The sequence below is a fragment of the Triturus cristatus genome, chromosome 11 (genome assembly GCF_964204655.1).
Source record: "Triturus cristatus chromosome 11, aTriCri1.1, whole genome shotgun sequence".
Classification (NCBI taxonomy): Eukaryota; Metazoa; Chordata; class Amphibia; order Caudata; family Salamandridae; genus Triturus; species Triturus cristatus.
In genome coordinates, this window is record NC_140594.1 from 122932259 (window position 1) to 122945097 (window position 12839).

Consider the following 12839-nt stretch of genomic DNA (forward strand, 5'->3'; position numbering starts at 1 on the left):
ATCACTTGCAGTAATATTAGTGTGCTGCTGCTGTGTTACAATATTAAAAACACACATCATTGTCCATGAATATTAGATGTAAACACATTAAGAATAAAAAATTAGCTAGCATTCTCGCCAAGAATTTTCAATTCTATTAAGGACAGGGAGGCGAGGATTATGCTTCTCTTTCTATTTATTGCTACTCACAGCAGCCAATGAAAACTTTTCTTATGCAAAACAAACTACATTTCCCATGATGCATACAGCACATCACTTCCTGCAGAGCCCCATAAGAGCCAGTAACACCGGAACCAGTCCTCTTTCTTTGCTCCGAACAAAAAGTCCAATAAGTATAATAAAGTTCAACAACAGCTTCCAACGTGGAAGAAAACTAGACCAGCTGGGAAGAACGTCAAACTGCCAACAGGATTAGTCCATCTTCTTTTTGGATCCTGAAAAAACAGAGATAAACAACCCGTAATTTCTGTATAATCAGAATATATAAACAAACGGGCGGGCAGAAAATTACAATACTGTAATTTTACCGGGTGGGATAATCCTCGCCTCCATGTCCTTAATAGAATTGAAAATTCTTGGCGCGAATGCTAGCTAATTTTTTATTCTATTACAGGACCGGAGGCTTCGTATTATGCTAGTTTAACGCTGATTAAAGACAACAGAGGATATATTACCCACCGGTTTATAATAAAACTGTTTAAACGTTGATTCAGACGACCAGTCTGCAGAATGCATAATATCTTGCACAGTAGAACCCAACATGACAGTCTTAGAGGCCATAGCGCCTCGAACAGAATGTGCACCAAAGACCTGAGTGTCTACACCTGCTTCCTGCATAACATCTTTAAGCCATCTGGCTATGGTAGCCGCAGACACAGGTTTGTATGGTTTTTGCAGAGCAATCAACAATTGTGCCACCCCCTCAGGCCTGGTACATTCCTCATAAGCCTTGAGGCATTGAACCACACAAAGTTTAGCATTATCAGGAAAAGCATGATAATCCACACTACGTGACATTGTTTTAGTTCTAGCCGTAATAGAAAACGAAACTCCCTCTGGAGTAAATACTCTACCTGTGATATCCAGAGCTTTGACATCCGAAGAACGTCTACAAGCCGCTAGGCAAAGCAACATGACCAACTTGGCCGACAACTGTTTCCTAGACAACCTAATGTTGTCGGGCCATCTATTAAAGAGTGAAAGAACCAGCGAGACATCCCACAAAGAAGAGTACTTTGGTTTGGGTGGATTAGCTACTCTGATACCTTTTAGGAGTTTGCAAACTAAAGGGTGCATTCCGACCGGTTTGCCCTCGACCTGGGAATGGCCTGCCGATATGGCGGAACGGAAATTATTAACAGATCTATATGCCAAACCATCCGACGCTTTTTCCGACAGAAAATTCACAATATAGGGTAATCCTGCCCCCACGGGATCCACCTGCTGTCCCATGCACCAACGAACCCAGCATCCCCAGGCTGAAGAATATCGCTTCCTGGTAGAGGGGGCCCACGCTTGATTGATAAAGCTCGAAGCTTGTTCCGAAAATCCTGGAATTTGCCAACGCTGCCTGAAAGTCTCCAGGCCATCAGGGACAGGTGCCCCGACAGAACCATCGGGTGCGTCTCCCCCTGAGGGCCCTGGAGCATCGTCGAGGACCATGGGATCCTCCTGGGAAAGTCGCAACTCGCCTCCAATAACAACGGGAACCATGGTTGCGACTTCCACAAGGGAGTCACTAGTATCACCTCTGCTTTCTGGCGCATCACCTGAGTGAACACTCGAGGAATGAGAATGAATGGCGGAAACGCGTAGTTCAATTTCTGAGTCGACTCTTGCGCAAAGGCATCCGTCGCCAGCGCCAGAGGTTCCGGTCTCCAGCTGAAAAACTTCATCATCTGACGGTTCAGCCTGGAGGCAAACAGGTCGATCTCGCAGAACCCACAAATCTCTTGCAACCACCGGACCACCCGTGGTAGAAGTTGCCAGTCACTGTAGTCCCTGAGGTGGCGCGAGTTCCAATCCGCCACCACATTGGATTGCCCCGGAATGTATTCCGCTATGACTGAGATCTGATGACTCAGACAGTAGTGCCAAAAGGCCTTCGCTATTTCCACCAGCATGGAGGACCTCGTGCCCCCCAGCTTGTTGATATATCGTACGCCGATATGTTGTCCATCCGAAGAAGGATGCAACATGAGATCTTTCTGGGAGCTAGTGTCCGAATCGCAAACGATCCCGCGAGGAGCTCCCGACAATTTATGTGAAGATTTAACTCTTCTAGGGACCAACGTCCCCCTGTGGAAATATTTCCGCAGCGCGCACCCCAGCCCCAGCGGCTGGCGTCGGATTCTATGACTACCTCCGGCAGAGACCCCAAAATTGCTCTGCCGTTCCACGACTCGACATGGGCCAACCATCATTGCATCTCGTCCCTCACCTCCGGGGAAAGAGGGACTACGTCCGTGTAAGAAAGACCCTTCTGTAGGTGCTGGATTTTGAGTCGTTAAGGGCCCTGTAGTGTAGGGGTCCCGGAAATATCGCCTGAATAGACGACGCAAGAAGACACACTATCCGGGCAATCCCCCTGAGCGAGACCATCTGTTTGGTCAGGAACGAGCGAAGTTCCTTTTCGATATCTCGCAGCTTAGCATTTGGAAGGCTGAGTTGGGCCGTCAGAGAATTTATGACGAACCCCAGAAAATCTATCGTCTGCGTGGGACACAGAACCGATTTTGGCTCGTTGATCACGAACCCAAGGTTCTGCAAAATACGGATGGTCATGCGCAAGTGTTGAACCGCTAACTCCTGAGATTGTGCCATGATGAGCATGTCGTCCAGATAGACAATCATGCGAACCCCTTGTTCCCTGAGGTAGGCTACGACCGGCTTCAGAACCTTGGTGAAGCACCATGGTGCTGAGGAAAGTCCAAAAGGAAGGAACAAATATTCGTACCACCGGTTCCGCCATTGAAATTGAAGGAACATGCGATGGGGACGATATATGGGGACGGACAGGTAAGCGTCCTTCAGGTCCAGCCGGACCAACCAGTCACCCTGTTTCAGCAAGTCTGCTAGCAGATGGATGCCCTCCATCTTGAAGTGTTTGTACGTCAGAAAGTGATTGAAATCCTTCAAATTGAGTACCAACCTGTAACCACCGCCTTTCTTCTGCACCAGAAAAATATTGCTGCAGAAACCACGAGGGCCCTCGCTGCAAGGAGCTATCGCGCGTTTCTGCAGCAATCCTTCTATTTCTGAATCTATGAAATCGCACTCTAGTCGGGAAAAAACAAGTTGTCTGGGTCGACGAACTTGATAGGGTGTTTGGAAGAACTCCAGATGGAACCCCTGAACTGTCTGTAAAACCCAGGTGTCCTGGGAGACTTGAACCCAATTGTGATAAAACTGCTGAATACGTCCCCCCAATGGAAGCAGAAACAAATCTGGAGCGCTCACCTGAAGATTCGGCGGCCTGGAATCCTCCCCGATAGGATCCTTTGTTAAAGCGCCTTTTGTTGAAGCGCTGACTTGTGGGGGTAGAAGGTGCCACCGCGGGTGGAGTCCCAGTCTCCTCTGCCGCGTGCGAAATCTCCTCTTTGAGGACCTTGAGAGTATTGACGGCCAAACAAGCGTCCCCAGCCTCGTCCGGCCCTGTTGAAAACCCCTGCGTGGAATACCCTTTTTATTCCAGCCTGCGCCTTGTCTAGGGTTGTGAAGGTGCCCACATATTTCGCCACGTCTTTAACAAATCGGTCTCCGAAAAGGTTGCCATCCGCCAATGGCCCAGGCTCAGCCGCCGCCAACTCCGTAAGATTGGAGTCCATGCGCATCAGAATAGACTTCCTGCGCTCTGTAGAGATTGCGCAGTTGGCATTCCCCAATAGACAGATGGCCCGCTGGGTCCAGCCTGCCAAAACATCAGAGTCAATAGTGGTACCTGATTCCTGCACCTCTAGAGCCATCTCCAGTATTTTTGTGAGTGGGCCGACCACGTCAAGCAGTTTATCCTGGCACCCCCGCCATGCGCGGTCTATACCCTTCTTAGGGTCCTTGGCAAACTTCTTGAGGAAAGTGAGTAAACTGAGATCGATTTCGGGCATGTCCGCAACCTTATCCGTGAGATCCGGTCGGGGCATTCAGACCACAGTCTGTTGCGCACCTCCTTGTCGAAGCTCTTGCGCAAGTTCTCATGTAAATACGCTGCCACCTCCGGAGCAGGCAGCCAATCCGAAGATCTGGGGTGAACGATCTCGGAGGGATTGAACGTGAAAGGTGTGGGGGTCGGCTGAGGAGTCTCCACATGCTTTACCTTCCGAGACCTCTTCTTGGGAGGGGAGTCATCAGGGGTGTCTGATGAGGTGGAACTGGTGTCCGAGTCTGTATCTTGCACCCTCTCGCTCTCTTTTGCCGGGCGCGGAAGCGACTCATAGGAATCAGAGTGGGGCCAGGACTTAGTCCGTGGGTCTCCTGTCGACTCCTCAGTTGGGGAAGTGAAACCATGACGTTTCGCAAATTTTTCCAGCTGCCTAGTAATAGGCTTCAGAGCAGTCGCCAATGCCTGCTGCACAGTTCCCGGAACTACCTTCTCCAGGGCCTTGTTGACCGACTGCTGCACGGAAGCGTCCAGGGCCTCAACAATATTATCCTCTAAGGCAGGTGTCGTCACCTCTTCCTCATACAGGGTATCATCCTTCTTGTAATGCACCCAATTGTCCATGGTGGAACCAAACTTATACACGTATTTGCTCATAAGGCAATGGTACAGGAGGAGTAATAAAGGGGGAGCCAACCCACAGCACAACAGCACCGGTACCTAGCTCCTCAGCAAGAGCTGTGATCAAATTATTGCAGCCCACCAGGCGTAGCGGAGCCAAAAGAGCAAGATAAGGTTCAAGGAGGTGTGCACCCTCCAGGCCCAGGTCGTTTTTGCAGCCAGCCAGGCGTCAGAAGTGCTCTCCTCATTAACACGCAGCCTGAATGGCAAAAACGAAAGGAAAAACACCTAAAATCGGGCAGTAACGACGTGCGTAGCCCAAATCCTACCAAAATAGCCCAATTGGGCTACGCACCTGGAAACACGACCTAAAAACGAAAGCGACAGGCTCCTGGCGTCACAGGCAGATCAGGGAAGCCTTTGCGCCAATATCTCACTTAACGTGCACCCGCCGAAGGCGGGGCGGTACCGGGTGCTGTAGACATCCTCTAAGCGTCAAAACGCTGGAGGGACAATCACTGAAGCGGCCGAGCGCCGCGTTTGTCAACAAGCTACCGCGGTATGCAGCGGTGCCTTGCCCGTGGCCAAATCCGCCTTAACCTCACCGCTATCAGCGGGACCCCCGTAGCGCCACAGCGCGTCTCCTGAACCTGCCACACCACGCGGTGCAGTTGGATGCGATGGCAGCCTTGAGCTAATAGCGCGAAATATACACAAGCTTCGCGTGCACAAGCACAGCCTCAAAATGTCAAATATCAACACATTCACCATTAAAGTAATCAAAAAGCGGAGCTCTCAACTTAACTGTCTGCGTGAGCAGCAAAGAAAGAGGACTGGTGTTACTGGCTCTTATGGGGCTCTGCAGGAAGTGATGTGCTGTATGCATCATGGGAAATGTAGTTTGTTTTGCATAAGAAAAGTTTTCATTGGCTGCTGTGAGTAGCAATAAATAGAAAGAGAAGCATAATACGAAGCCTCCGGTCCTGTAATAGAATTTGAACAAGTATGCAGTGCACTGTCAGAGACCAGGTCAAAGAGGGCATGAAAGAGATGAAAGTGGATAATAAAGGCAAATCTGTCCCGAAAAGGGGCCCCCCAAAATCTTTAAGATGTCCCTGCCTGCCCCTCGCTTTTCTTACCCCGTCCTGCCTTTTCGGTCCCCTTGCCTACCGCTACCCCCGTGTGCCTTAAATAGGTAGGTCCTCTTAGGTAGTGATAACATGAGCTACTTTAATGTGATCAAGAATGGGGTGTGATACTAACTGTGGGGAAGTAGCATCACTTCTCAGTAGCAAATAGATATTCGGGGATAGAGTACACCTACACTTTTAGATTTGCATGTTTCGCACTAGCTGCCCACTCACACTTCATGTCTTGTCCAGGTTAATCCCACGCCTCTCTTTTTCGTTTACCCTACCTTTTCTTATTTCACTTTTACGCGTTGAAACCTACCCTATCCCTTCTGTCATCGCGCTCCTCTCTTTCCTCATTCCGCCTCCTGTTCACCAACTTCTCCTCTTCTCACTTTAATTCTCTGACCGCAAGCCCACCCTGCAACCTACTCCTTACCGCTTCTGTTTACCATAGCCTCCTCCTGTTGCCTACCCACTTACAAATTCTGCATAACTTAACGGCATTGTCCCCAAATACCCTGGCCCATCGTCACCCCCTTAACTTCTGGTTGCCCATTAGTTGAAGGTCTCCCCCTTTCTCTCACCTTCCACGCCCCCTTCGCTCCATCTTGCTGCGGAGGGTGGACGGTTCCTGCTGAAAACTTGATGTTCAACTTCCCCGCCCTCCTTTCTGTACACTCCGCCCTCCGCGCTTGTTTTCCCGCCCAGTCCTCCAGAAAGTGTGGCCGTTCTCATGGAAACCGATGACGCCCAGTAGCACGCATGCGCATATCCGAACTACACTATTACGTTTCCTCAATTATGACACGGTAAACGTAGCCAATAGGGACAGGCTTCAATTGTGGGTTCAGAAGAGTGACAACTGCGCGTAGACACTCGTGTTCATTCCGGAATGTCAGTCGCACCCATTATCTTTATGGAAGTTCGCAAGAAAATGTTAAATAACGCTACCTTTTTTTAAACTCCACAAAGCTGGCTTGGCTATATTTTTCAAGACATTGGTCATTATTTTTTCGCTGCCGACATTAGACTCGTACACCTCGAACTACATATACTACAATATGCTGAATGTTTTTGATCCTATATAAAGTTTCTTCTAGAATACATTACCATTACTATCACTCAAAAATGGCTGCCAGGCTCACTTACTAATTGTCAGTTGCACCACACGCGAGGATTACGATGCCCAATTTCCCTGCCTGTGCTCACGCGCCTGCCACTTGTAGGCGACGATTCGCTGGCTGCCTCTCATGACAAACGGCTACATTGGTAATACAGGGGTAGAGTGGCCAACAGAGACATAGTAGGGCGGCACATAGGGTCTGCTGTGATGACAGGGCACACAAAGGGGCTGCATGGTTTTGTGGACTACAAAGAGCAGGTGAGGTGGGATGTAGTGTCCTAGCAGGGACACGTTCTAGTGTTCAGATGTGTGTCCTACACTGTACACCCACCCACCACAGACGTCACTGGGTCAGGTGACGCTGTTAATAAAAAGGCCGAGCGCACATGCTCGTGGCCAGTTAACCCACTACCCCAACCATGTGTCAGCGTCCGTTATTGCCACCGAGCATGAGGGCCTAGGGCCCCAACATAACAATGGCGACGAGTGGGCTAATTCCGCGTGTGCCGCCGCCTTTGGTAAGGTGGTGAGGAGGAGAGCTGGCTGTGCGTGCAGCAGCCCAGCTGATTGGAATTAAGGGGGAGAGAGCTGCCCGTTTCGAGGGCACCCCCAGAAGCCGGCGCAGAACAAGCCCGATGGCCCCAGTGTTAGAAGTGGGGGGGGACGGAGGGGCACGGCGTGCCCCTACTTTTAAAAATGATGCTAGTCCGTTCCCCTACTTCTTGATTTAAAAAAAGCGTCCCGGGACTGCCCTAATTCAGGCCCGGTTCTCAAAGTGCTTCAAAGCCCGGGCGCGCACACACAGACAGTTTCAGAGATTATCTCAGCCGTACCTGAGTACTTCACAGGTCTTTAAAAGACCATTTACATGTTAACGAGGCTTTGTTTATTTTTTCACCCCTTCATCTCCAACAGGGGCATGGCAAAAGGCGACAAATCCTTTCTTTGGCCGCGGCAACCTTTGCCCACTGTCCTGCTGCGTGGATATTCTTTTTCTATGCAGCGCAGGAGAAAAGAAGTTTGTTTATTTTGATTCACCTTTCCCAACCCCTGCAGCTGCTTATCACTTCAGGCTGCGACACTAAGATTGACTAATGGAGTAGGTAGGAGAATGTGTCACTATTTGTTTTTCTTTTTAAATCTGCACAGGCGCAGCAGGACATGTACTTCGTGTGTGCTTCATTTAATCCGTTTTTATCATTATCATGGCCGATGCAGGACAACAATAAGACAATAAAAAAAATGCCCAGATAACGCTGGCTATTAATGATCCTGCTGGAGAGCAATCATTTCTCTGTTAGTAGTTAAGTGCAGATGTACTGTATTTTATGTGGAAGCTCAGTGGGTTACAGTCATTGTGACAGAGATCCTCGTGTTACTTGCAGTTCAGAAGTTACAATCCTAACATAGGACAGTGACCAATGAACTGTCATCAAAGAGCTGCATGCAAACCTGAATGGTATAGTTAGAACTTCGCGTTCTTTGTTTTGTGATATAGTTAGAACTTCTCCAGTCTTTCATTATTCTAATGTTGCTAAAATTAGTATCTTTGGGCAGAAATACATTTTTATCAGTAAAGCCAACCCCTAACCACTGGAGTACTCTTTAAATCCTGAGTTTGTGCTTCCGCAGCCCAAAACCTCTTAAAATAACTGCCCACCAGTATGGATGACATGTGATTCCTACACCTTGTAATCCTCATTGGCTTATGTGACATTCCCTGTAGGCTGATTTACATACTTGTATGATTCGTTATCTCTGTATAATGTGTGTGTGGTGTAAAGTACTGACAGATTCTACACTGATATGAGTAGCGCTACACAACAAATGAAATGCATATGAGAGAGGGGCTACGTAAAGCTGAGGGGCACTGTTGGAGGGCGGCAGTGAGGGAATCCGAGGAGGAGGTAGTGGGAGTGGCTATGGAGCGATGAGGGGCACTGTTGGAGGGTGGCAGTGAGGGAATCAGAGGAAGAGGTCATGGGGTGGAGGGGGGAGGGGGCAGCTAGGAAGAGATGGAGGGCACTGCTGGAGGATGGTAGTGAGGGATTCTGAGGAGAAGGTCATGAGGGGGAGGGGCTACAGAGAAATGAGGGGCACTGGTGGAGGGTGGCAGTGAGGGAATCCGAGGAGGAGGTCATGAGGGGGAGGGGCTATGGGGAGATGAGGAGCACTTGTGGCGTGAGGCAGTGAGAGAATCTGAGGAGGAGGTCATAAGGGGGAGGGGCTATGGGGAGATGAGGAGCACTTGTGGCGTGAGGCAGTGAGAGAATCTAAGGAGGATGTCATGAGGGGGAGGGGCTATGGGGAGATGAGGAGCACTTGTGGCGTATGGCAGTGATTATTGGTGTGGCGCCAAAAAAGACTTTCGCATCAGTGCTAAAGCTGGCCCTGTCATGGCCTTTCTGTTTTTGTTTATTTAATTAGCAGTCGGGTCATAAGGGCTACTGTGGAACATACTTTAAAGTGTGTGCTAATTATATTTACTGCTATATTCAATGTTTTAAGTTTGAAGGTGATTTTACTAATGTTTTTACCGGGAAAAATGAAAGTGGAGCCCGATGGTGCCTGATATGGGGCTGGGGCCCAAGGTCAGCTGTGAGATAAGGTGCACTGGAGAGGAGTAGTGAATAATCAAGCCTGTAAGGGAGTGCGCTGCAGAGTCAGGGGTCAGGTGGAGGTAGTAATGAAGAGGGATTCTCCCTGAAGGCTCGCACAGAGGGAGCCTGTAAGGGAGCGCGCTGCAGAGTCAGGGGTCAGGTGGAGGTGGTAATGAAGAGGAATTCTCCCTGAAGGCTCGCACAGAGGGAGCCTGTAAGGGAGTGCGCTGCAGAGTCTGGGGTCAGGTGGAGGTGGTAATGAAGAGGGAGTCTCGCTGAAGGCTCGCACAGAGGGAGCCTGTAAGGGAGTGTGTTGCAGAGTCCAGGGTCAGGTGGAGGTAGTAATGAAGAGGGATTCTCCCTGAAGGCTCACACAGAGGGAGCCTGTAAGGGAGTGCGTTGCAGAGTCCGGGGTCAGGTGGAGGTAGTAATGAAGAGGGATTCTCCCTGAAGGCTCGCACAGAGGGAGCCTGTAAGGGAGTGCGTTGCGGAGTCTGGGGTCAGGTGGAGGTAGCAATGAAGAGGGATCCTCCATGAAGGCTCGAACAGAGGGAGCCCAAGTAGTGTCACTTGCCTGATACTACCACCTCAGAAACCTCCTCTTCCCATCAAAGGAAAATTACATAGAAAAAACTGTTTTTGAGAGTGATAATATTTAGAAAGAGATTTGGAAAAGAGTGCGATTTACTGGGCCTTGTAAGACTAAGAAGAGATAAAGGAGGGCCCTGAAGCAGGCCTGCCCCAGACATATATGCGACAACCGCAGTGGCCCACCCAAATGCACCCTTGGCCCACCCAAATAAAAATTCCTGGAGCCGGGCCTGCCCTAATTTAAAATGACACCTTTATTACCCAGCCTGTGTGGTCCACCGTGCACATCGACGAAGGCCTCTGCAGCGCGCCCGACCTCCTCCCTTTCCCCTCTGTGTCTAGGGGCCTGCAAAGTGACACTGAAAGGGGCCATCAGTCTAGCATAGCGCGAAAACGGCTGCTCTGAGTCCACACCTCATTCAGTGAGGACGCTGGCCTGCCTGCCCCCACTGTGACCAATACAATGGTCACATCAGGATACTTTGGTGTCTCCCCCCCTTCCCCGCTCACGCAGACTGACGGATGCCACCTGGGAAAGAAGAAAAGGGCTTCACTGAGGACTTTGTGACTGTGAATCTTCTCTCCAGCCAGCCAGAACTGAAACGCTGTCCCAGCCCCACTAGCCTCTCCTGGAAATTGTTCTCCGTGCCTGCCCAGAGGTCACCGGCCCCTCCTTTACAGCTCTGCTCTTTTCTCTGTACCAAGTGGAGCCTGGACTGCCTCTGAAGTTGAACTCCACAAAGATCAAGTAAGTTGGGAAAATTAAATACCTGGTGCATTTTTTAAACGGGAATTGTCGGATGTCTTATCTGCTGTTTTTTAGGTTATTTTTTTTATGTGTAGCAGACATGACAACCCTCCTGATTCAGGCGGGAGACTACCAATTTGAAGGCTAGTCTCCCATTGAAGCATCTAGAAACCCGATGCCAGCACTAATTACGTTACCTTCTGCTCTAGGCTGCAAAATATTGAAAACACATTTTAATGGGATGTTTCAAAGATGGACTAGAATTTCTTTACATGCCATGACAAGAATAAACGAATTTTAGAGTTGGGGGATTTTAGGTTAACAGGTGGGATTAATAGTCTCATATTACAGGCAAGCATGCGTCCCTGTGCTAAGAAGCTGTAACTCCTGAAGACTACACCCTAAACAAGTATGATGGCTTACGACTATTCAGAGAGCAGCACTGCAAACTGTGTGTGAAGGGGAAAACCCACGTAAGGATGAGAGAAGACCCAGGAAATCTGTCTAGAAACGTGGTTAATTGGCTGTGTCAGGTTTCCTAACATACACTTGGTAAAGAAAAATATATCTTTAACTGTACAGCTAAATACATCATTAACTAGTATCAATTAACGTGTGAAATCTGATATATTTTTAACTTCCGATATTTAATATGGCATGTTTACAAAGTCTGCTTTTTATACCATAAATGTGATAAACCTAGTCGTCCCTCTGGTGAAGCCATGATCTACCATTAAATACACTATTGTGAAACAATACCTATGAGGCTAAAATTGCTAGAAACTACGCTACGTGCCAGCATTTTTTAAATAAACATTTGAGCTACTATGGTCAAGAAAGGGACTTATTCAACCAGCGTTGAACCTAGTATCATGTTAGTCGCTACTTATTTGATGTCCGTTGTCCTACCTGTTTTCATCATTATATTTTCTGTTATAGCGCCCAACACAAACTTTCTGCTCTGTAATGAAGGCGGCCTGCACTTAAAGCACAGAAGAGATCAGCACACAGCCTTTCTATTCATCACGTCTCAAATGGGAAGGCAACATGTGATTATTTAAGGTTTAATATGAATTATTCACATTAAAATACATTTCCAAAGTCCGATATGTTTCCAATCACAGAATGTCCCCAATACTCTTAAAAGTGGAAGCACAAGCCATTTGACTCCGAGCCATGGAGTTTCTGTCATCAGCACTTCTCCTATTTTCCACAGGACCAGTTTAAACATGAATAGCAAAATATCCTAGTTTGCAAATGTTTTCTGAATAATTATGATCCTGGCATATTTGACACATAACACATCTGCTACATAATCTGACAATTTTAACTTACAAATTGTTTGTAGCTCAAACGGATCAAAAGTTACAAAAAATGTGACTTGTGTTGCTGCGAAGCGGACAGCCCTTCGCAAATGTTGCACCCTAAGTGTGCCGGGTATGCGCAGACATGGGTCCTGGGCTCACTGTCCCAAAAGCAGCTAAAGTTCGAAAGCCGGTAGCGAGAGCTCAAAAGATATATTATCAGTAGTCCAGTAAGGAGAGATTAGTAGTTTCTCGGATCTACTTTAAAGTGAAGGATCAATAAAGAACTGCAACAGGTTTTCTTTTCCTGAGTCTTATGCCAATGGAACAGTAAAATGTATAAACTATTTAACTGTGTCGGTTGTGCACAATACCCTTTCTCACCATGGCTGGTGATGCTTGAGAGTAGTGTAGCGTAATGCTAGAGCTGAACTAGAGCGTACAAAGCGAGTAAGGGTGCCTTTTTTTTTTAGGAGGATTTGCAGTCTGGGTGTTGCTACTCCCAAGATAATTTTGAAAAAAAAACTATAGGGTCAAATACTGCATTTTATTTTCAACACCCTATTTTTACACAAATTCTCTCAAAAGCCATTACTGTGCCAAGACAACATCCCCAGGAGTTG

At 48.3% G+C, this 12839-nt stretch overlaps 1 protein-coding gene across 2 annotated transcripts in view; it reads right to left on the reverse strand.

Moving 5' to 3' along the window:
- Nucleotides 1-6542, reverse strand: part of SFI1 (SFI1 centrin binding protein) — a 531261-nt gene extending 524719 nt beyond the window's left edge. For both annotated transcript variants that reach the window (XM_085635878.1, XM_085635877.1), the window contains exon 1: nucleotides 6435-6542. In XM_085635878.1, coding sequence (XP_085492004.1) covers nucleotides 6435-6457 — 23 coding nt within the window. In that variant the 5' untranslated portion in view covers nucleotides 6458-6542. The remainder of the gene's footprint in view (nucleotides 1-6434) is intronic.
- Between the last annotated feature and the right edge of the window lie 6297 nt (nucleotides 6543-12839).